The sequence below is a fragment of the Sminthopsis crassicaudata genome, chromosome 2 (assembly GCF_048593235.1).
Source record: "Sminthopsis crassicaudata isolate SCR6 chromosome 2, ASM4859323v1, whole genome shotgun sequence".
NCBI classification, from domain to species: Eukaryota; Metazoa; Chordata; class Mammalia; order Dasyuromorphia; family Dasyuridae; genus Sminthopsis; species Sminthopsis crassicaudata.
In genome coordinates, this window is record NC_133618.1 from 496,371,103 (window position 1) to 496,395,322 (window position 24,220).

The following is a 24,220-nucleotide window of genomic DNA, read 5'->3' on the forward strand; positions in this document are numbered from 1 at the left end:
GTACTCAGACTTGAACCTTCCCCTTCTGAGTGCAGAATCCCCTATCTCCAAGACCTGTCTGCTGTCACCAGGGTGTGTGGCTACTGCTGATGAACTTTATGCATCCTCAGCATCCTCACAGAGTGCTCATCCAAGCTCAGCCAAAGCGCCACTGACTTAAAAGACTCTTCCAGCTCTGGGCTAAGGGGGCAGATCTCTGAAAGTCAAGTAGTAGAACCTCCTTGAGTCATAATTATTTCTATCCCAGCCCCCGTCTTCCCAAGTCTCGCCAATACTCCCTCCTCCCTCATCATTGTCTCTAGCCCAGCCCTCCAACCTATTTTCTCCATTCCTTCCAGCTTTCTCCAGCAGGGGAACGTGTTCTTGGCGGCTGGCGGCGTGGAACGCCACTGATTCATTACAGATGTATCAGGGCAAATTGTGAATGAAGGCCGGCAAGGGCTGCCAAATAGTAAGTGAAGTCATGCAACTAATCTCCCCATGCACACAGCCTTTATCGAAGTGGAGGCTGTGCTCTGAGGGTACCTTCTCTCTGGATTCTCTAGGGGGGCTGTCCTCATAGCCAGATGTCCCATTGCTACCCGCTCCCAGCTGTGACTCCCTCTCCACCATCATTGGCCATAAAATCCTAATTCAGCCAACGTCAAGACCACAGATGTGTTCAGCAACCTGGACTCTGGGGACCCCATCTATTTTAAACCTCTGCCACCTAGTCCACAGCCCAAAGCTAAAGGTTTCCGTCTCCATTATTAATGGTGCCAAACCACAATCCCCAGTGAAACATGGAAAATCCTCCTCCTCCATCCTAGTATGAACCAGGAAACTGGGTTGCATTTTGGGAAATGGTCTAATATTTTAGCCCTGGGAGTCAGCCATGGAGAAAGACGGCTCTTCCAGGACCCTATACTGGGATGTAGGAAGAAAACTCTCCAGGTCTGAAATCATTTTGTTTGCTAGGAGATCGGAAAAGCAGCTGCAATGCCAGGTAGTATTTTCCATGATCAGAAACTTGGGCCTGGATCAACCCATCCTCAGTCCAAGATGAAGGGGCTCTTCTTTCTGTAGCTTTGTCAAGCTGCCTGATGAACATCTCGCTCCAAACTGCTAAATTCAGCTAGAGAATCGGTCACCCAAAATGACAATAGTAAAAAGTAGAAATATGGGTTCTATAGTTCTCTGGCACCTCACAAAAAGGATGAATGGGAAAGGAATATGACACAAATACAATCCTTGGAAGAAAAGAACTATGGAACATAATTTTGAGGTAAGAAATCAAAAACAATGACATAAAGTAGATTTCCATAAACTGTAGGAAAGCAAAGGAGACATCAAACCAGAAAGAACCTCAGAATGGAAAGGGTTAGAACTGAATCAGAAGAAGTCTTAGGCAACAATTAGTCCAAACTCTTTATTTTTCAAAATAGGAAAGTGAGGCTTGGAGAGGTCAAAAAATTTCATTTTTGTGTAAGCTCCTTGATGGCAAAGGCCTTGCATTATTTAACTCTGTATCTGTCACATCACCAACGTAATATAATGCACACTGGAAGTGCTTAATGAATATCTGTTCTATTATATTCCATTGCATGAGATGACCATGGAAGATAAGATCAGAACCAGATTATAAAATTCTCAAAGCAAATCTATATTAGGTAATTGATCCCCAAAGGACCTATCTTTAAAACTGGCCATTACTGCAGATTTCTAGAGGGTTGCCAAAAGCTCGCAGCCTCACCACCACTGAAAAAATAGGAAACTGAGACCAACACCAACCAACATTCCCTCCTTTTCTCCTAGCTCCCCAGAACAATAAACCCTATTTCTCCAGCTCAGCCAAGGCCTAGAGCCTCTACCAAAAACAGACTAAACTATATGAGCTAAGAAAGAGGTGACCCTAACAACAATTTGCCTTTCCATAATCTTAGGAAATTGCAAACTACCATTCTTACAATGGCCCTGTAAATGTGCTATTATGAATATTATCTTCCTTTTACAGATGAGTAAACTGAAGCTCAACAAAGTTAAATTATTGCATGGGATTGGAGTATACCCAAAGGAAAAAAGGGGATGGGTTTGCTGGGGATCCAACACCTATTACATTATCTATTCAAAGTTGGAAGGGACTTCAGGAATCATCTAGTCTAACTCTAAGCCCAAAACACACACTCTACATTACAGATAAGGAAACCAAGGCGTTGGGTTAATTTGCCCTTAGTGACACTGGGTTTGAAATCCTGGTGCTCTGAATTTAAAATTAAGGTTTTTTCACAACCTCACTGTTTCCCTAACCATGTTTCCCCCATCAGAATGAGTTTCCTGAAAAAAAAAACCAGGTGCCCACCACACCAAGAGGAAGGACTGTGTCTCAACCATCAAAACTGTGGCTCTCCAAGGATGTTGGCCATGTTTCCTCCCTTAGTCCAATAACTGCTTGTGCATGTGTGGTGAGCTGTGCCTCCCCATCAAAATACAGCATGTCCTCAAACCTTTTTGCCCCAAGCCCCATCATCCTGCTGGAAGGCTCCCACTCATCTCTCCACAGATCGTGGACATCTGCCAGGTAGCATCAGGACTGATGCTCACCTAGGGCCAAATATATTGCTGCCGCTTAGTTCTACCAGGAGGTTTGGGACTACATGGGAAGAGGAAGCTTCCCTTCTAGACATGCAGATTCGGCTTTGCTCATCAGTACATCTGCTGAACTTTTTCTCCGGATCCATCCTCCCTCCAAGATATAGGCCAGAAACAGCTCGGGAAACAAAGGGCAAATGTCACGACTTATTAGTCCTTAAACCAGAATGAAAGCCCCTTAATCTGGAGTCAGAATTTAAAACAAAAAGCAAAACAACAAAAATCACTGCATGTGGAGACAAAATATTGGGATTGAGTTCCAGTTATACCACTAGCCAAGTCCAAAATCTGGCTCTGCTGGGGTGAATGCAGACTAAATGGGACCTTGGGTTATATTTAACCCTTCTGACTTCCTCATCTGTAAAAAGGCAAGAATGATAGTCTTCACCAACCAGACAGGGCCATTATGAAGAATGCATGATATAATGTATTCTAGTGCTTCACAAACTGTGAAGTGCCACAATGAACTATGGTCCATGGTGAGCTATGATTATTAAGACTAAGTTCATCAGGAAAGGGCTGACCCTAGCAGAAGAACAACACAGCTCCTTCTGGCTTGAGACACAGCCCAGTGGGAGAAACACCTCCTACGCTTTTGTTCCCAGAATCCTCGCCCTTATCTATTAAAAATTATAAAGGACTGAAGTCTTCTTGCCCGGCAGTCCAAAGTACACAGGCACAGGACTGTAAGCTGGGCCATTTGGACTCCCTTTCAGCTATTAACAGCAATTCCCCAGTTGGTCCCCACCCACCCCTTACCCCTCCTCCCGGCCACCCCAGCCAGCTACTTTCCAAAATTGATTGCTAAGTGGCTGCCCAGCCCCATCTTGCCTTGGCTGCCCAGCCCCATCAGCCACATATGCCGGTGGGTGAGGCAGACCGACCTGCCAGCCTGCCAGTGCTGGTGCCTCTGTAGGTCAGGGCCCCAGTGAATGGCACATTCGCAGAGAGAAGTGCACAGCTGGGTGGGGGAGGAGGAAGCGGGGGAGGAGGGTGTAGCAATTGGGGAATCTCTCTCTGGCTGTGGAAATGAGCCTTGGAAAGCAATCGCTGCAGGAAAGTCTTCAAGAAGAACACTCTACATTTACTAGCATGCTATAGTAGAAAAACCAAAGCATTCAAATTCTGCTTGCAAGAATTTTAGGCAAGTCAATTTCTTCTGCTAGGGTTCCACCTTCTTATTTCTAATGTGAGGTGATAAGATTAAATGATCTCCAATGTTTCTTCAAGCTCCTAATCTTATGATGCTCCCACATATCACATCCTACTGCTTCTAAGTTTCCCTTCCTGATAGATTCCATGTTTATCTGTAAATAGATATAAAACATATCTTTTCAGTCTTTTCCTTTATCCAGCCTTTAGAAGGGAACAATACAATTGGGAAGGTATATGCTTAGCCAGGAGTGATTAAGGCAAAGGGTGCCACTGGTAGATCCAGGAGCTAATGCCAGCCATTCCAGTTACTGGCTGAAGAATCATAGTTTCAGTTGCTTTCCTTCATTGGACCTCAAATTCTTCTTCCTTAAATGAGAAGGATGACTAGACTTGATGATTTCTCAAGGTCCCTTCTAGCTCTGATAGTCATTAAGTCTATCCCAAGAGCCTGACATGATTCCTGTGATGGCCACCATGTAAGACCACAGAATATCAAAACTGAAAGGTACCTTTGGAGCCATCCAGAGCTACCCCACATTTACAGATGAGGAAACTGAGGGGACTTGCCAAGGTAACATAGGTAATAAGAAATAGTTAAGATATGAACTCAGTTTCTTTGATTCCAAATCCATTGTTCTTTTTTACATTGATTCTTGGCCAATATATCCCAGAGTAATTAGTTTAAATGGGGTTTGAACCAGTCTTCTCCTTCCAAATGCAGTGCCCTTTCCACTACACTAAGCCAGACCCAGATATCACCAGAGTTGAAGACAAGACATTCTTTTTTCTTCCTAACTATGGTACAGTTTTATCTCATTCTAAAACGTGGCCAGGAAACTTGAGCTAAAAAAAAACCATAAAAGCAAAAAGCAGAGCTTGAAGTAAACCTGGCCATGCAAAGAAGAGAGATTTTTGAAGCCCCTCTCTGCAGATCAGACAGGAAGAGAGGATCTCCAGATGAGTCAGCTTGGTCTTTCCCTTCCATCAGCAATCTGGAAGCAACACAGCCAAAGGGATGGGAAGAGGGAGGAGGAAAAAAGAAAGAAGAGATAGGGAGGAAAGGGAGAGGAAAGAGAGAGGGATGGAGGAAGGGGAGAAGGAGACAGAGAAATAAAGAAGAGAGAAAAGAAAAGAAAAAAGGGTGAAGAAAGGAGGGAGAGAGACAGAAAAGGGGTGAAGAGGGAAGACATATACACAGAGGGACAGAGACAGATAGACACAGAGAAAAGAGACAGAGAGATACAGACACATACACAGAGAGATAAAGATACAGAGAAACAGACAGAGAGGGGAGAAAGAGAAAAGAGAAATGGGGAGGGGGAGAGAGAGAGAGAGAGAGAGAGAGAGAGAGAGAGAGAGAGAGAGAGAGAGAGAGAGAGGAGAAGAGAAGAGAAGAGAAGAGAAGAGAAGAGAAGAGAAGAGAAGAGAAGAGAAGAGAGGAGAGGAGAGGAGAGGAGAGGAGAGGAGAGGAGAGGAGAGGAGAGGAGAGGAGAGGAGAGGAGAGGAGAGGAGAGGAGAGGAGAGGAGAGGAGAGGAGAGGAGAGGAGAGGAGAGGAGAGGAGAGGAGAGGAGAGGAGAGGAGAGGAGAGGAGAGGAGAGGAGAGGAGAGGAGAGAAGAGAAAAGAAAGAGAGAAGAGACAGAGAGAGGAGCGAGACAGCGCTCTAGTCCCTGACATTCAGCATAGCTCTTTCTGCCTGTCTGGTGTGTGCGCATTCCTGTGCTTTTCTCATGCTGAAGGACCATAAATGATTAGGTTCACCCTCCAAATAATTTGGAGAGCAGTGATGAGGCAACACTCTGGGTCACACGAAGATGTAATGTTCACTGGGAGAACCTTCCCTGTGCATTTCCAATTCAAAACAGATGCCCCAGCTCAGAGAAGCTGATTTCTTTTCAAGCTGGAGGGGGCATCAGTCCAGTTCCCAAGGTGGCAATATTACTTCGAACCTCCCTAGATGCTACAAAATGTCCAGTCTCCCAACTAAACTATCTTTCCTTTCTAACATCTAGGAAATGCCTAGTTAACATTAGCTGCCATTCCCACCCTGACCCCAGGCAGAGAAGTTGTATGGCACAGAATACATCAGATATCTGCTTTAAAAGACAGCAGTTTCTCAGAGGAAGGGTTGCAGCCAGGATCTGTGATAATCAGTTCTAGTTGTTGCTACCCTAGACCAGCGATTCTTAATCTTGTTTGGTCATGTGAAGCCTGGGGACTCCCTTCTCAGAATACTGCTTTCAACTGCATAAAATAGAATACTTGTTATATAATGCATAAAATCTAATAGAATTACAAAAGAACCAGTTATCTTGAAATAATCATCTATTTTTAAAAAGCACACTTCAAGTTCAGAATTCTTACCCTCTGTCCTAGATATATAGTACACAGCCTGCAACTCAAATGTAGTTCACCTGCCTGATTTTTGTTTTTTTTAGCAAAAACAAAACAAATTCTAATTAACTTGTTAGTACATAGGACACATATGATCTAGTAAACAAATTATCTGTCATACTGAAAAATTTGGACCAACTGTAAAAGATATCGGCAACTTTCACAAAATAAACTTTGGATGGTGTGGTCCAGTCCTGGCCAAAGCTTGGATACCCTGGCCTGGACTCTTTCTATTCTCTTCCCCCTCCCCCCCCCCCCCCCCCCCCGCAATGAAGGGAATAATCATATCTACCTGGCAACAAATACCTACCTTTGCACCAGGAGAGCCAGGAGGCCCAGGGTTTCCATGAGGCCCAGGGGGACCCTGCACAGAAAAAGAAAATAAAAGTTAGAGGAAAATGATCCTGCCTAATTTACTCATGGTGATACCCAGTGGCTTCTTCTAACATCAAGCCAAGGCTATTGGTGGTACTGTGGAAAGATCACCAGTTCACGAGATAGAAGGCCAGGAGTCATTTCCTGTCTTGGCTGCTTACTACTTGTGTGTGTCACCCTGTGCATTAATCCTCCCTAGGCCTTCGTTTCCTTATCTATAAAATGAGGGAATTGTACTACTTATCCACAACTTGGTCCCTTAGTAATACTTGCCTTTTCAGTCTTTTTATACCTCATTTCCCTCCATATAGTGTATAACATGTATGTTTTTGCACAAACACTCTCTCTTCCCACTTGAAGAATTTTCCCTGCATGTCTCCAATACAAGGGACTCCTTCCTTCCTCATCTCTACCTCCTGGCTTCCTTCAAGACCAGTTTCTAAAATTGGAGACTACCTTGAAATCTACCTCCAATTTATTCTATATATGTTTGTTTTTTCTGTACATAGTTGTTTGCATGCTGCCTCCCCCCTTCAGAGGGTGAGTTAATTGAGAGCAGGGCTATTGATTGCTAAGTCTGTTCCAAAAGTTCTAGATTTTTAACCTGTCATCTCAGGAGTGGAGTTCAAGAGATTGACCATTACTCATTTTTGGTCCCTTTCCACTGTAGACAGCATGACTCAACTTGTTCTTTCCCCCCCCCCCCATATCCAAATCTTCCTCTGCCCAAGATAGAAGCTATAATCTATAAGTCCCAACTCTTAAATTCAAGCCCCTAATCAAGTGTCTCTTCATCTTTCTAGAAGAGATTTGCTGCATAAAAGGGCATGTAAGGGTGGCTCTCTCTCCATTTTCGCTACCTCTAACTTCTCGTATATTTTCCTAACCTCATGCTTGTCCTGCTGCATCAGTAGCATACAGAAGAGATTTTTCAATCTAACATTCAGATCTCTTCATATGCCAGTCCTTCTTTACTTTGCCAACTCTGCCCCTTGCTCCCCAGGACAGACCTTTCACTATTTGCTTTCTTCTGCCCTTAACAGCACATCTTTGCTCATGTATTCCCTGCCCCCATCCAAACTTGAAATGCCCTGACCAAACTCTTCCAATGCAGATCCTATTCATTCTCCAAGGTCAAATTCAAGTCTCTCCTCCTCCAAGAAGGACTTACAGATTGTTAGAACTAGGGGGAAACTTGGACATGATGTAGAAGGGATAAGAAAACCTTTTCTCCAGAGGTTTGCCTGTTTTCCTCATTTCCATAACATTTTCTCCAGGTAAACTCTGCAATAAAGGATAAGGACAGAGGAGAAACTAAAAGTGTTCCAAGCTGAGGTCTCTAACTGCTCAAGTGCATTTGGATCTTTCTATTTTCTGATCTTCTACCACATGGTTTATATCACATAGTTTGTCCTTGACAATTTGGCCTTGTCTTTCCAACAGATTGGTGGTAGCTCAAATGCAAGGTTTGAAGTCAGAAAGAGCTGGGTTGAATACCTCACTTTCTGAAGTGAGGAAGGCATCTAACCTCTTTGGTTATCAACTTTGGTTTTATCCATCTGTAAAAAAGGGAATAAAAATATTTGTAACACTTTCCTTGCAGGGCGACTTTGAGAATCAAATAAAACAATAAATGAGATAAACGCTGCAAAACTTAAAACTAAATATGTCAGTTATTATTTCAAGACAAGGAAAATGTTTTCTTTTTCTTTGTATCTCCCATGCCACAGGAAATGTGAGCATGGTAGGTGCTCATAAAAACTAGATGGACAGTTTGAATGACTGAAATTCATTTGTTGGTTTATACCACCCTAAAGGGATCTACATCTTTCTAATACTTTTCCACACCCTATTGAAATGGCTAGATCTTGCTTCAGGCCACTTTCTCCAGAAAGGTCCCTAGGCACAAAAAGCTTCCAGGCCTGTAGTATAAACAGAGTCCTAACAACCTGGATTCTTGCCCTATGGTCTGAATCATTATTACCATCTGCCCAAAATCCAAGTCCTCTATCCGACATACAATTGAATCATCACAATAGATTGTCACAGGAAAACATCCTGGAAGGAACTTCAGTAGGTCATTTTGTATATCCCCTGCCTCTAGCAAGACTGCCCTCACCTCTGGCTGCTAATATCTAAACAAACTGAGTAGCATCTGAGCTTGCTTCCTCCTTGGTCCACTCAAGTTAGCTCCATAGCTGGAGTCTGTCATGTTCAGCCAGGTATCCCCTTCCATGTCTCCTGATCTGAAATAAGTTCATTCCTGATCAATTATTGTAATTGATTCTGTGCTCTGATTTCCCCCCTTTCTGTACTTGACAAGAAAGGGCACTCCTGTGTGGCATGGGCATTCAGCCATGAAAGCTTAATAACCTAATAAGATTTACTCCCTCCCCTGTGTCTGTGGAGAAGGTATAGTATAATGGAAAGAAGTACTAGGTATAGAGTAATAGAACCTGAGTTCAAATTCCAGTTCTGCTATTGAGTACTTTTATGATTTTAATTTCTCTGGTCTCACTGGACTCATCTGTAAAATGTTAGAGTAGGTGATGTTCCTGTCCCTTCCGATTTTAAACCTATGATAATATAACCCTAAAAGTTTCCTTAAAACAATCAGTTTTCAATGCCAGAAATAACAACAACAATAAATGTAACAGGGAGGGGATTGTGTGTGGAAGGATTTCGTTTCCCCCAATTCACTTACTCATAACAGAAATAACGAGTTGCTGTTATGTAAATGAAGTGCAAAGAAATGACTACACCTTATTATCCTTTTATGAAGTATGAAGGAATTTTCCCTGATGGAATTAGAAGGGCAGATTTTCATTGCTTGCTTGAAGACTGGCCAAAACCCTGTCAGCCTGCCAGCCCAAGAAGCAGTCAAGGTCTACCTGTGGAAGGGACCAGCCACATTGAGTGTGACTCCTGCACCTAAACAAAAGGCAGCAGAGAAGGAGATTTTTTCTCCTTCTGCCCATTGGCCCTGGGATCTCTCAGGGGAGTTCCTCCATCAGGAAGAGTGACCACATTCAAGATGGAGCAGAGACACATACTCTGTAGATAGACATGGAAACACAAATGCAATTGAAGCATTAAGGACAGGGAACAGTTTTGTAGCATATAACAGAAGAGAGTTGACTATCAGTTCAAAGGATAATTATAGTCTTGGAATTGAGATATGGAAACAAACAGAACCAGGCACCCCAGATGGAAGACCTTCCCAGCAAAGATTCTGTGCAAGGGGATGAGGGGTAGTGTTCAAGAAGTCATTATAGGACCCTGTAGCTCTGAAGATGTGAGCGCTGTATATATTTGTGGGTCCCACATTATGGATGTGTGAGGGGTAATGTTTTGTAGCCACTGTTCATAGTATACAACTTAGTGACTTGCCCAGGGTCACACAGGTAGGAAGTGTTAAGTGTCTGAGGCTGGATTTGAACTCTCCCTGACTTCAGCAACAATACTCTATTGGCTGCCTTACCTAGCTGTTACCTCGTTTGATAAGATGACTTATCCATGCTTATAAAAGTATTGTCCTCCAGGACTCTTCCAAGGCCTTCTGCTTTGACCACCGATGTCCCTTTCCAGTTCTTGAGATTCTATGAGTCTGGCTCCTGGTTCCCTAGTCTTTCCATTACACCAAGGTCCCCCTCAGAACCTTTATCTATTTAACCCAGTAAATTAAGACCCAACTATGTAGAACCAGTTCATTCTAGACAATCAATGGGGAAAAGAGGGGAGGGTGGTGCTAGGGATGATACAGGCCTCTGCCTCACTGAGAAATGAACAAAATATTTGAAAGGAGGCCAAACAAACTGTTTCCATAAATGCTTCAGCTTAAAAATTAGAATGGGGGAGGGATAAGGGATTCCCCCGTCTACCCACTCAGCCCCGTTGGCCTACGGAACGGCAGAATTCTGGAGGGAGGGAGAAATGGAGAGAAAAAGCTCCCCAGCATATGAAATGGGTGACCCAGAGCAGGAGTTCTTGACCTTTTTTTGCATCATGGACTCCTTTGGCAGTCAAGGAAAGCTTATACACCTCTTTCACACAGTAATGCTTTTACATTTATAAAACAAAATATATAGAATTAGAAATGAAACTTTAATTTTTTTCCCATTCAAGTTCATAGATCCCCTGAAATATGAAATCTGTATACAGGAGTCTATGAGCTCCAGAGAGAGAAGAAAAAAGGGAAGGAAAATAAAACAAGGAAGGAGGAGAGAGAAGGAAGGAAGAAAGGAAGGAAGGAGGGAGAATAAGAGGATAAGAGACCTGAGTTCTTGTTCCAGCTTTGCTGTGAGCTGCTTATGTGATCTCAGGCAAGTTACTAAACTTCAATGTGGCTTCAGTTTAGTCAGTTTATAGTTTAAATCTATAAACTTATAAAATGTATAGGGTTGAGTTAAAGCTCTTTTCCAGTTCTAAGAATCGATGGATTTTCCACAAAGCTGGCTAAACAGTGGTCAGAGAGCTGAATCTGGAGTCAGGAAAACCTGAGTTGAAATCCAGCCTCAGAAACTTACTAAGTATTTGACACTGGCAAGTCACTTAGCCCTGTTTCCCTCAATTTCCTCATCTTTAAAAAGGGGAAAATAGTAGTGCTTATCTCCCAGGGTTTTTGTGAGGATCAAGCAAGAAACATCTATGTAAATTCTAGTTATTATAATCGTTATTATTATTCTATTATACAAGTATTCCCAGTTTTAGCCTCTTGGTCCTATCCAAAAACAAGAGGGGACAGCTCCCACCCCATAAACAAAAGACCAACCTCCTCCCAAAGAGTCCCACATTGATCCCCTGACCTTCCCAGTCTCACAAGCCCAAGCCTGGCCCGGAGCTACTCTGCTGACAGCAGCTTGGGGAGCTGGATGCACTGAGAACAAATGGAAAACGGAAACATCGCTTCAGCCAGAGTGGATTCCACCAACCGACTTCCCAGAGAACAGGGGGCCAGGTCTGGAGTGAGCTGTGGGTTTATGTAATTGTCTCACCAGGAATACTGGTGAGCTATGAGCTAAAAATAAGCGCCATCCCACTCTGTCTTCCAGGGCCTCGGTCAACGGCCTGGGGCAGTTGCTTGGCCCAGGAAGGAACATTTCAGCAACGTTGCTACCAAGGTGCCTTACGGGTGCTGCTTTATATGACCAGCAAGTTTCTTCTACAGAGCAATCTTTGCTTGGAACCTGCTAGGAAACTTGGAGGCACAACAAGTGCACCAAGATAAGAAGATGGCAATATTTCAAAGAAAGAGACAACCACTTACCCGGGGTCCTCTTCTGCCTGATATTCCAGGCAACCCAGGCAAGCCAGGGGGGCCCTAGAGGGACAGAGAGAGAAGCGAGTATTAAACACTGCTAAGGGACAAACAACATCACAGACCAAGAAAAGCAGACGTAGTAGGAACCTTAATGCAGACAGTGTTAAAACAGAGAACATTGGGGGCACCTGGGTGGTGCAGTAGATAGAACACCAGCTCTGAAATCAGGAGGACCTGAGTTCATATCTGGTCACAGACACTTAATATTTCCTTGTGTGACCCTGGGCAAGTCACTTAACCCCAATTGCCTCAAAACAAAACAAAACAACAGAGAAGATTAGGGCCAGAAGAAACCACAGTATGTAGGATATTAAAATAAACATTGTCAGAGATGGAACAGCACTGAGAGGTCATGTAGTCTACCCACCACATTTTGTAGATGAGAGGGACCATCTCGAGTAGTGGTTCTCAGATCCTTTCTATTCCCCACTAAATAGTCAATAAGCTTTTATCAATCGCTTACAATGTGCCAGGCAATGTGCTAAGATGCTAGGGGAGCAAAAAGAGGCAAAAGTCAGACCCGGCACTCAAGGATTCATAGACTAAAGGAGAGGTAACAAGCAAATAAATATGTACAAACAAGCTATATACAGGATGAATAGAAAATATACTATGACACTAGTATTTTTGCCATGAAGAATTTCTGCACAATAAAGCATGGTGGGAGATCAGCTGTGCACCTGTGATTGTAAGTGCCACAAAATTCACAGTACCCCGGAGAGAATTGGGGCACACCACTTCACACCCTATGAGAATCCCAAATTCTAAAAGAGGCTTCTTTATGCTAGTCTACCCATGCTATAGACAAAAATGGATACCACACAACAGCAAGTGGATTACCCAGATCAAACACAGAGTTGATGGCAGATGCTAAGATAATCACAGAATCAAAAGAACATAGATAAAGAACTAAAAGAAACCTTAGCAGCAACACAGTCCTGCCCCCAATTTAAGGATCATCATTTTCCAGATTGTCATCACTCCCCTCTCCATTCCCTTATGTTTTACAATGCATGCATGATCTTGTTTTATCCTTCTAAGTCACCCTGTGAAAAAGGCAGATGAGGGGACTGCCTTTCTTCTCTCCATTTAACAGATGAGGAAATGAAGAGAATCTCATCATCCAAGATCCTACGGTGAGTTGGAGGCAGACTCAGAACTGGAGCCTAGGGCTCCTGACTTCCAAACCAAGGCTCTTCTCACCATACCATGCTGTTTCTGCTCTGTTTCTGGTCTGTGGCCCCACTAGCCAAGCACACAGTTATAGACAGACAAGTAGACATGAAGAATGACAGAAAGACACAGACAGAACAGATATAAAGACAGGCACAGAGTGGACAGACCCAGACTGACCAACCCAGGCAGACTGACGCAGACAGATAGATAGACAGAAAGACAGACAGACATAGACACAGATAGCAGATAGACACAAGCAAATATAGACGAACAGATAAATAGAAATAGACAACTAGATAAGGACAGACAGACAGATATGCCCAGACAGGTATAAAGACAGACAGACAGACACAGACATACAGACAAACAGAACTAGACAGACAGGTAGGCATAGACAAATAGACACAGACATAAAGACAGACATAGACACAGACACAGACATATAGACCTAGAAACAGACATACAAACATAGACACAGATAGATAGATAGACACAAACATAGACACATCCATTTAAACAGAACTAGACAGATATATGCAGACAGATGGAACAAAAACAGATAAACATATAACAGACAGACAGATAAACATAAATACAAACATACAGATAGACACAGATAGACAGCCATAAATATAAAGACAGGTAGATACAGACACAGATAGACACAGACAGACAGACATAGACATAAAGACAGATAGACCAACACAGATAGATAGATAGATAGATAGATAGATAGATAGATAGATAGACAGATAGTCTTTGCCCCTCCTTCACAGTATGACCTTAGTCAAGTCCTTTTCTTGAAGTCTCTACTTTCCCACTTAAACTCTTGGAAAGAGGGGCAGCCAAGTGGCGCAGTGGATAGAGCAGCAGCCCCAGCCCTGAAGTCAGGAGGACCCAAGTTCAAATCTGATCTCAGACACTTCCTAGCTGCGTGACCCTGAGCAAGTCACTTAACCCCAACTGCCTCCAAAAAAAAAATAGTAACTCTTGGAAAGAACAATCCCTGCCTCTCACATCTGGAAATGAAATGCCTGACTTTCTTTCCTGGATTCCCCTCCTTTAATTATGACTTCCAGCTACAAAGGACTTTGGCACAGACTTTTCCCAAAGAAAATGTGCTTGTATTTTGGGGCCAGTCCAATTCACTGGCCAACCTCCTTCCCGTGGGTGTACTTCTAAGGAAGTTGACGTATGACTACACAAATTTACAAATGCTCAGTTGCTTGGTTGCTCTCAGACATGTCTAGGCTAGAAGGTGGTGAGAGCAGGACACCTTGGGGGACATTAACCCACTACTTTGGGGTCCAGACTCTCATTTTACTCAGAAATGGAGGAAAATTCCAAGGAGCAAAAGATGGAACACCAAAGAAACACAGCTAATTGAGGATAAGGATGGAACTGAATCTAGACAACATAGTTCTCAGTGACAACGTCAGCTTCCTTTCCCAGCTTTTTCTCCCTGATATGTGTTTCCTATATCCTTATAATATGGTAGAGGGGGAAAAAGCTATCATTCCCATTTCAGAGATGGAAATAATGAGATTTTCTCCTGGCAATACAGCTGGGGACATAATTACCCCTGAAACCCAACTCATGAAGTGCCTCCAATGTCTATGACAACACTCAGGTATTAAGGACAAGCATCTCCTTCTCATCCTCAACCCTAAAACTTCCTCAGCTGAAAAAATGAGCAAACTTTTAGCCAGGGTAGAAAAAGGCCCTGGATGGGATACTGACCTCATACCCAACATCTGCCCAGAGCAGACACATCAAGTGCCAGAGTAATTACTCAAGTGAGAGTCGCCATCCCCAACTCAGTCCAGATATGTGCTCATTGGATGATGTTGGGGCAAAAATGAATTCCTTCAAGTGTTGACCTGATTCAGCATCTGCGTTCTCCCAACCCCCTCTCCTACCCATTGTAATGCTATATGGATCTGTCATTGTGGGAATGTCGGGAGGGGTCTCTGAGCTGTCCCTGAATGGTGGCTCAGCCTGAGAGTTTCAAGTTTTCAGTACTGACTTTGTTCAAAATAAGGGAGCTAGTGGGCTGGGTTCCCTTTCTTCCCCTCTGCTGCCACCCCTCCTCCCCAGCCAATCTGAGACCCTGCCTGTTCTCAGAGCAATGGAAAAAAAGCTGCCATCTCTTTCCAGGGAACCAAGCCTGAGTTGGGGTGGCTTCCCTGATGATTCATGAGGCAAGGGTGGGATTTTCCACCTCGAGCAAACAACGAGCCCTCTGAAGCCAGCACACAGCACAACTGCTCTGTTCATGGAATAAAGTGGGAGGGGAGCATGGGAGCTAAAGACCCCTGGAAGGGGAGGTGATGAAGGTCAAGTTCCCTTCTCACACTAGCCCTATGGTACAGATTGTGGGGGAAGTCCCTCATCCATGGCAGAGGAGAGCTAATCTTTCCCTGGAATCTTCCCGATGTCCAGGGTGACCTAGAGAGATCTTCTTCCTCTTCCTCCAATATGGTTATTGGCTAAGGAACCGTTTCTGTCTCATAGAACATGGTCAACCCATCCAATCAACAGCAAGTAAGCTGATTGCTTCAGTTTCTGGAGCTGGCAGTGCAAACCTTTATGATATAAGGAAATGAAGTGGAGGGCAAGCCACCAGAATTCAGGATTGAGAGTCAAGAGACCTGAATTCCAGCCCCACCTCTGACACTAAATGGCTAGGTGATTTTAGGTGAGTCACATCACTTCCATACATGAAAACATTTCCATCTATAAAAATCACACCCATTATTCCATGCCTTTTCTATTAAAATAAAGATTACCCCTGGTTTACAAAAACAAGCAAAAGTCTCTACGGAAAAATGAAAGTCTGGGTTGAGCTTCTGTCTATTGTAAAATGAAAATAATTACGATATTTGTGTATGATTAAAAGGGACAACTGCACAGAGACTTCTGCCTAACTCTATCTTGAATGGAACATCTCTCAGCTGAAGGTCACAGGCCATTAAAGTTGGAAGGGACCATAAATATAATTGCTGAATTCATATCATACTCCAAACACTGGACATTTATTCTCACATTTAACTACTTTACCAATGAAAAAACTGAAGTTCAGCAAGAAGCTACTTGCTCAAGTTCATAGAGATAGGGGCAGAATCAGGATTAGAACTCAATTCTCCTGATTCCAAATTCACTATTCTGTAATGGTTCCCTGTTTTAAAGGATGCTGAGATTGTTAGGACTAGAGATTTGGTGAGGCAGAGGAGAAACTCCATAGAAATCTGTGTAGTTTCACAAAGAGTACTGCACCCATCCAGCTAGGCTCAGGAAGCTGGGCAAAGTCTAGTCTCCCACTAAATCCAAGAAGTAGCGCTCTGGGCAATAAGAACCTCAGAGAAACCTTATGGCTAGAGGCCCAATTCTAACAGCAGGATGGAGTGGAAAGTATTTGCTGCAGAGAGTAGGTGCTGAGGAGCGTGACAAGAAGGAAAGCAGATTCTAAACATGAAAACTGGCCTGGAGCCAGAGTAGTCTAAATATTATCTTCCTTTTAAGACCTCAGAGACAATATGGTAGAATGAAGAACGTGCCTTCCTGAGTTCAGGAAGCCTCAGTTCTTATTATTGTTCTACTCAAAAGTGGAAAGCTCTATCACTTTAAACTCAGTGATTAGAGGAGTGAGCCTAGAGTTAGGTAGACCTAAATCCAAAAGGCCTCAAATATCTACCAGTTGTATGACCTTAGGTGAGCCTTCCGTCTGCCTCAGTCTCCTCAACTGTAAAATGTACCTTTCTTCTAGGGTTGCTGTAAGGATTAAACAAGATAATATTTATAAAGGGTTCAGCATAATTCTTGGTATATATTGGGCACTTAATAAATGCTTATATCTTTCAGTCTTTCTCTGAACCTCAGTTTCTTCATCTTCAAAATGTGAAAGTTGGACTGAATGATCTTAAAAAGGTCTCTTTGAAGGGAAAGGGACCTGTATGTGCCAAAATGTTTGTGGCAGCCCTTTTCATAGTGGCTAGAAGCTGGAAAATGAATGGATGTCCATCAATTGGAGAATGGTTCGGTAAATTACGATATATGCATGTTATGGAATATTATTGTTCTGTAAGACATGACCAACAGGAGGAATACAGAGAGGCTTGGAGAGACTTACATCAACTGATGCTGAGTGAAATGAGCAGAACCAGGAGATCATTACACACTTCAACAAAGATACTGTATGAGGACTATTCTGATGGAAGTGGAAATCTTCAGCATAGAGAAGAGCTAATCCAATTCCAGTTGATCAATGATGGACAGAATCAGCTACAGCCAGAGAAGGAACACTGGGAAGTGAATGTGGACTAATTGCATTTTTTGTTTTTCTCCCTAAGTTATTTTTACCTTCCGAATCCAATTCTTCCTTTGCAACAACAACAACAACAACAAAATTCGGTTCTGCACATATATATTGTACCTAGGATATACTATAAGATATTTAATATGTATGGCAATGCCTGCCATCCAGGGGAGGGAGTGGAGGGAAGGAGGGGAAAAATTCAGACCAGAAGGGAGTACAAGGGATAATGTTGTAAAAAAAATTACCTATGCATATGTACTGTCAAAAAAAAGTTATAATTATAAAATTAATTTTTTAAAAAAAAGGTCTCTTTGGCTTCTAAAATTTTGAGGAAAGGATCACTTTGGCAGCTTTACCTTAAGCCCCCTGAATGACTCTGGGCAAAGCACTTAACCTTGCCAGGCTTATTTTCCACCATCATCTACCCCTTTCCCCAACCCCCCATTTCATAAAATGGGAACAACTTTACAATGGAGTTGCGATACCTCTGGATTTGGAGTCAGACCCAAACTAGCTATAACTCCTTCAACAATATACTTTAATTCCCTGGGTCCTTACTTGAAAAATGACTGGAAATTTCTAAGTAAGATCCTTGATAATTGTAAATGCTATAATCTTCTGGCTAGCCTCACAGAGCAGTTGTAAATTAGAAGGGATGTGAAGCTTAGAAAGATGAGATCTCTCTGACACCATGCAAGCCAGGCCCTCTGATGCCCTCGCCCAGTCTGATGAGGCTCACAGGGCTCCATGTGACTGTGTCCTTCCCTAAGGAACATGGATCATGCCCTCAGTGTGTATTAGCTGGTGCTGTTTTAACAGAGTAAATGGATTTCACAAAACAAGGCCTTGGGGAACATTTACATAATTGAAAAGTAATGTAAATTATTTCCATAAGATTTACAATATGGTTACAATAAAAAATAGTGCTTTGGTTCCTTTAGAGACAGGCTGTATAAATATTATTACTAATGATTATCAAAAATAATTAAATGTGTTTTTAAAATCAAGAAATTCCAAGCACTAGCCACTGTCCACTCGGCAGGGAACAAGGACTTGAATAGGCTGGCGGGGAGCTCTAGAGGCTGGGCAGGGGATGAAAGAGCCTGGGGGTGGGTACATTTCGAGGCAGGGGAGAAGCAGCAGCTGTGGCCTTGGCCCCCTGAAAACTAGGTCTAGTGGCCCAGCCTGCTGATGAGTCAGTCCACCAGCTCTGGGGATGTCATTCTATCCTGATAGACGCTCCCATCCAAGAGGGGAGATTTAAAGGTGAACGACGGTTCTTGGTAACCTCTGAAGGTTCCTGCCCGCTTCTCCTCTGCTTATACAAATCTAAACTCTTCAAGTCTGACCTTCTCCCAAATGAGACTCAGGGAGGGAAAGAGATTTGTCTAAGATGGCACCACTTGTAAGTGGAAGAATCAGAATTCAAACTCACATCTTGTCCCTCCAAGATCAGTGCTTTTCCACATGCTTATTTATGGAAATGAAAAATCTCTTAGACATGGATCTCCCCCACCACTCACCACCCTCCATCCCAAATAGCAGATCCACTGCTTTGCTAAGGTTCCTATGACTAAAAGTGGGTTTTTTCCAACCACTGATGAACAGATCATCTCTGGTCTATGATAATAATATGTAACATGGGTCACATGACTAGTAAGAGTAGCCTTCAAATTCATTCAAAAACCTGAATTTGATATTCACTCCAAGTTCTTTTACTACCAAAGTTCTTTACATCTTCATATATATATATATATATATATATATATATATATATATATATATATATATATATATATATATATATATATATATATATATATGTATATATTAAAGTAGCTTGTCATTCTCATTTTCTTCTTTCTATCCTGTTGCTACTACCCCAAACTTCTTTCCTCTCCCTAATTCTGCTCCCTACCTTCTGATAGTTGATTGCTGAGGGTTGAGTGGACAAAAGGGTCCAAGAAACAGAAGATAAAGTGTCATCACTGTCTCCATGCTAGTTTGGGTTGAGAAACACTGATTTAGGAAACAATAGGAAACCTGACCCAGAAGGGGGATGGGAAGAGCCAGGTGTCTGGGGTGAAAGAAAAGGAAGAGGGAGCCAAGACTTTAGAAGTTTATTAGTCATTTGGGATAAGAATATAGTGGGAAAACATTGAACCGATGATTCAGTTCCAAGAATCCAGGACTCCTGTCCTAGATTTATCACTAACTTGTTCTGGGACGTTCTCAGTGGATCAGTTTTCTCATGTGTCAAATGAGGAAGTTGAACTAGATCCTCTTTAAGGTCCCTTGCAGGTCTGTGATCCTATGATCCTGCATTAGTTTTAAAGTCCCTTTCAGTGCTAAAAAAAAATCCTGTGATCCAACAACCTAAGAAAGGAAATTCTCCTGGGGAGGGGTGGAGGGGGTGAAGATCCATGCCCCAGGAAGATTTTAACTTATAAACATTAGTGTGGTTTTCACCACAAGTGCTCTTTTCAGAGCACTAGTCTCAGGGAGACAAAATCTGATTCTAGTTCTTCCATCTACAAGGTCATACAATCCAAGAAGGGACATTCTTCACAGAGATAGAGAGGCATCATTTTCTGTCTAGTGGAAGCCACTGGAGAATTATCAGCAAAACATCTGGGAGAAAACTCAGTCTTTATAGCATGAATCTCACCTTAGTAAGCCAATTATAATCTAATGATTATGCCAGCTGAACTTTAAAATGATGTCCTGTTATCAGCCCAAGTACACAACTACTTTCATCAGCTAACACCTTTCCCATTCTGTCATAATCATAATTTTAAAACTAGCTTGCATTTATTTGATGCTTTAATACTTAAAAGCATGGTACGCATTATTGGTGGAGTTGTGAACTGATCCAACCATTTTAGAGAGCAATTTGGAATTATGCTCAAAGGGCTATCAAACTGTACATCCCCTTTGATCTAGCAGCGCCACAGTCTATATCCCAAACAGATCATAAAAGAGGGGAAAAGACCCACTTGTACAAAAAAATGTTTGTAGCAGCTCGCTGTAAAAAATTGGAAAACAAGTAGATTCTCATTAATTGGGGAATGGCTGAATAAGTTATGGTATATGGAAGTCATAGAATATTATGTTCTTTGAAAAATGAAGAAGAGGCTGTTTTTAGAAAAGCCTGGAAAGATTTACATGAACTGATGCTGAGCGAACAAGCAGAACCAGGAAACCATTGTACACAACAACAGCAAGATTGTGCAATGACCGACTATGATAGACTTGGTTCTTCTCAGCAGTTCAGTGATCCAAGGCAATTTCAAAAGACTTTGGATAGAAAATGCCATCTGTATGTAAAGAAAAATTTATGAAGACTGAATGTGGATCAACACATACTATTTTCACCTCTTTTTTCCCTTTCTCATGGTTTTTCCCTTTTATTTTGTTTTTTTTTTCTCTCCCAACCTGACTTATATGAAAATATGTAAAAAAAAATGAATGTACATGTATAACCTAAAAATAAAATAGGAATTTATAAACATTCTACATGCATTAGCTAAACTGTTCCTCAAATCTATGGGAGAGACAGCTGATGAGATTCAGAAAGACCTGAGTTCCAGTCTTGACTCTGATACATGCTGTGGGTATGAGCCTGCACAAATCACTTAACTAGCCAGGCAACTGCACCGGCCCTACACAGATAAAATCACAAGGATAGGCCTAAAAACAAACAACATAACAATAACAATAAAAAGCAACCCTATGGGATCAATATCTACAGCAATATTATCCAAGTTTATCATTGAGCTCAGAGAGTTAAATGATTCTCCCCAGAAGAACTGAAGCTCCTTGAGAGCAGGAATTGCTTTTCTGCTGCTTCTTTGGATCCCCAACACTCCCTGCAGTTGCCTGAACATATTCTATGCTTAAAAGATGCTCATCCAGCTAAATTGAATTTGCTTTTGATTACACAGCTAGTATCAAGGGAAGAGATTCAAATTCAGCTTTCTTTTGATTCCAAATTCCATTCTAATTGCACAATATCATGTTTCCTTACTTAATATTTCAGGAAAGTCAAGAGTAGTAAGAAAACATTGGGCATCCTTCATGGGCCTGGACTTAGACCTATCAAATGACAAAAAAGCACAGGCTCATAGAATTCAGAGCTGGAAGGAATCTAGCCCAACTCCCCTCATTTTCTGGCTGAGGAACTGAAGTGGCTTAACCAAGTCCATCAGAGAATAATTGGAAGGGCCAGCTTTTGAATCTATAGACCAGTGTTCTTTCTGAGACCTGACCCTCATCAAAGCTTCCTGGGGTATCCATAAAGGCTGGAGCAAACAGCAACCAGACGAGTGATTTCTACGGCCACTGTCTCTTACGTTCTAGTAAAAAAGGGATGGAAGAGAGCACACAAAGCATCTAGACTTACCGGGAGGCCAGGGTCTCCCTTCTGCCCCGGAGGGCCCAACATCAGTGGGAACAAGGTGGGCCCAATTGGATCAAAGAAGAGGTATCCATCTGTGTGAGTGAGGGTGACGGCACCCACAAAACGGGAGCTGGAGGCGGGGCGCTGCAGGAGAACCGGGGCAGCCGTATGGCTGAGCTGAGCCTGTTTGGGGCTGGCCCGGGTGGTCAGGTTCCTCAGGCTTGAAGGGAAGGAGACGGTACTGGGATCTGCTCCAGTTGTCCTAGGGCTGGGAGGGCGGGGTGGCCGGGGGGTACTCTTTGGAGTCAGTTTCTTCTTCACAGTGGACTCGGCCACTTTTCTGCCACCAGTGGAGTTGAGCCCAGGAGGAGAGCCTGGAGAGAAGGTGGGAGGTATCGTTCTGGACAATTTGATGCCCGCGGTAGGAAGCACCGGCTTCGCTGGGGGCCTGGGGGTCTGGGTTAGGCTGGGACCTGAGGCTAGCAAGGATGGCCTAACTGAAGGGCGGGCCAGCTTGGCTGGCTTGCTGGTAAAGGGGAGGTTTCTGGCCATGTTGGCCCTAGTGGCCTGGGACGCTGTTGTGGGGGTGACAGGAGGGGAGGACCGTCTGGCAGGAGGCACTGGCCTGGCAGTGGGAGGAGGAGCTTTGGCTGTTCCAGAGTTCTGACGGGCTGGCTTCGCTGTGGGAGGAGGAGGGGCTTTGGCAGGGCCGGGCTGGGAGCCAGGGAGCACTGGCTTCTTAGCGGGGGAGGTCAGCACTGGCTTGGCCAGGGGATGGGGCCTCTTAGCTGGGACCACAGTGACCGAAGGAGTTACTGGCTTACTAGGAACATGGGGAGTTTTAACCACACTGGCTTTGGATGGGGGCACAGGCTTCGTGGCACGAACGGGAGGTTTGGTCGAGTTGCTCTGAGAAGTGATCAGTGCGGGCCTGAGCACAGGGGAGGAAGCTTTGCCTGAAGTTAAAGGCAATGGCTTTGCAGTCGCTGGTACGGTCCAGACCAAAGTACCCATTGTGGGTGATCGGGATGCCCGAGGATCCGCAGCACTAGTCCTCACAGGCGGGTGGGGGGGTACCCCTAGCCCGCTCGGTGCTGAGGGCATCAGGGTGACCCTGGCACCTTGGCCTGGTGCCCTGGGCAAAGCCGGGCTGGTCTTGGCCATCCTAAGGGATGCCAGTGGAGGCATCGCAGTGGTCAGGTTCCTCAGGCTCTGCAGAGAGGTGCCAGGCTGGAGGCTGAGATGGGCATGGGCTTCGGAGTCCTGGGGAAGGAGGGGGAGGAGAGGGGGCAGCAGCGGCCGGTAGGTGTCGGCCTGTCTGCACTGCTTCCTCAGATATTTACAGTAATTATGAGCTGCCTTGGCAGAAGGATAAATATTGAACTGGCATACGGCGCCCTCAAATTGGACTGAGTGCTGATTCATCTTCCCAAAGAGGAAAGACCCCTCGGGATCAAGAGAGTCCTCTTTTTTAAAATGCAAATCCATGGGCACGCGGTGCTTCCCACAGGAAGTAAGGAGGGTCGCCACCTGGCCTCGGAGGCTGATGGCCAGGTGGTGCCATCGCCCGTCGTGCACGTCGTAGCTGAAGGCCAGGGAGCGCCGCTGGCCCAGGTACAGCACAATCTTGCCAGGGATGAACTGGACCCCCAGCTGCAGCTTCTTCCTGCTGCTCCGGACAGCAAAGAGGAAGGCATTGTTGACCCGGTGGGAGCACAGGCTCAGCACCAAGGTCAGGTCAGTGCCAAAGGCGGTGGGAATGATGGTGCCCGTGGGGGCTTCAATCCGGGTCCGCTGGGTGAAGATGAACCCCGACTGGAACGGGATGACTCCTTGGGGGATGGGGGCCAGCCCTGGGGCCCGACCACCAGCTGACTTCTTCCCTCCGAGGCCCAGCCGTTGCAGGACATCCACATCTGGGTGGGAAATAAGGCGAGGAAGTTACAGTCTTGGGGAAGTGTGTGGCCCTTATTAATGAGGGCTAGCATTCATCTAGCACTTTAATGTTTGCAAAATGCTTTATAAATATTTCACCTGAATCCTATGACAACCATGGAAGGCAGGTGTCCCCATCATACCCATTATACAAATGAGGAAACTGAGGCAATGTAAATGTGAAGTCACTTGCCCAAGGTTACAGATAGTGAGTATCTGAGGCAGGTTCAAATTCAGATACTTCTGACTCTAGATCCAACCTTCTTCCACTGCACAGTGGGGATGGATCCTAACCACTAACTCCCCTCTGCTTTGGTTAAAACCATTTCCACTCATCCAAAGATTTCCCTTCAATCAAAGCTCAGCTCAAGTCCCACTTCCTCTCCCCGTGAAGCCTCCCAGCCCACTTCCTCCTGAAGGTACCTCCTTTCTCTGATTTCTGAGGCACAGTCGGCACTACACTTAATACGTGATGCTACGCTATCCTGGCTTGGTCTCTAATTATCCCATGTGTGCAATTCATT

At 44.0% G+C, this 24,220-nt stretch overlaps 1 protein-coding gene across 3 annotated transcripts in view; it reads right to left on the reverse strand.

Annotated features, from left to right (window-relative positions):
- COL27A1 (collagen type XXVII alpha 1 chain) overlaps nt 1-24,220 on the reverse strand; it is a 234,859-nt gene that overhangs the window by 194,327 nt on the left and 16,312 nt on the right. For all 3 annotated transcript variants that reach the window (XM_074293625.1, XM_074293624.1, XM_074293623.1), the window contains exons 3-5: nt 21,765-23,677; nt 11,818-11,871; nt 6,487-6,540 (exon numbers count right to left, since the gene is read on the reverse strand). In XM_074293625.1, coding sequence (XP_074149726.1) covers nt 6,487-6,540; nt 11,818-11,871; nt 21,765-23,677 — 2,021 coding nt within the window. The remainder of the gene's footprint in view (nt 1-6,486; nt 6,541-11,817; nt 11,872-21,764; nt 23,678-24,220) is intronic.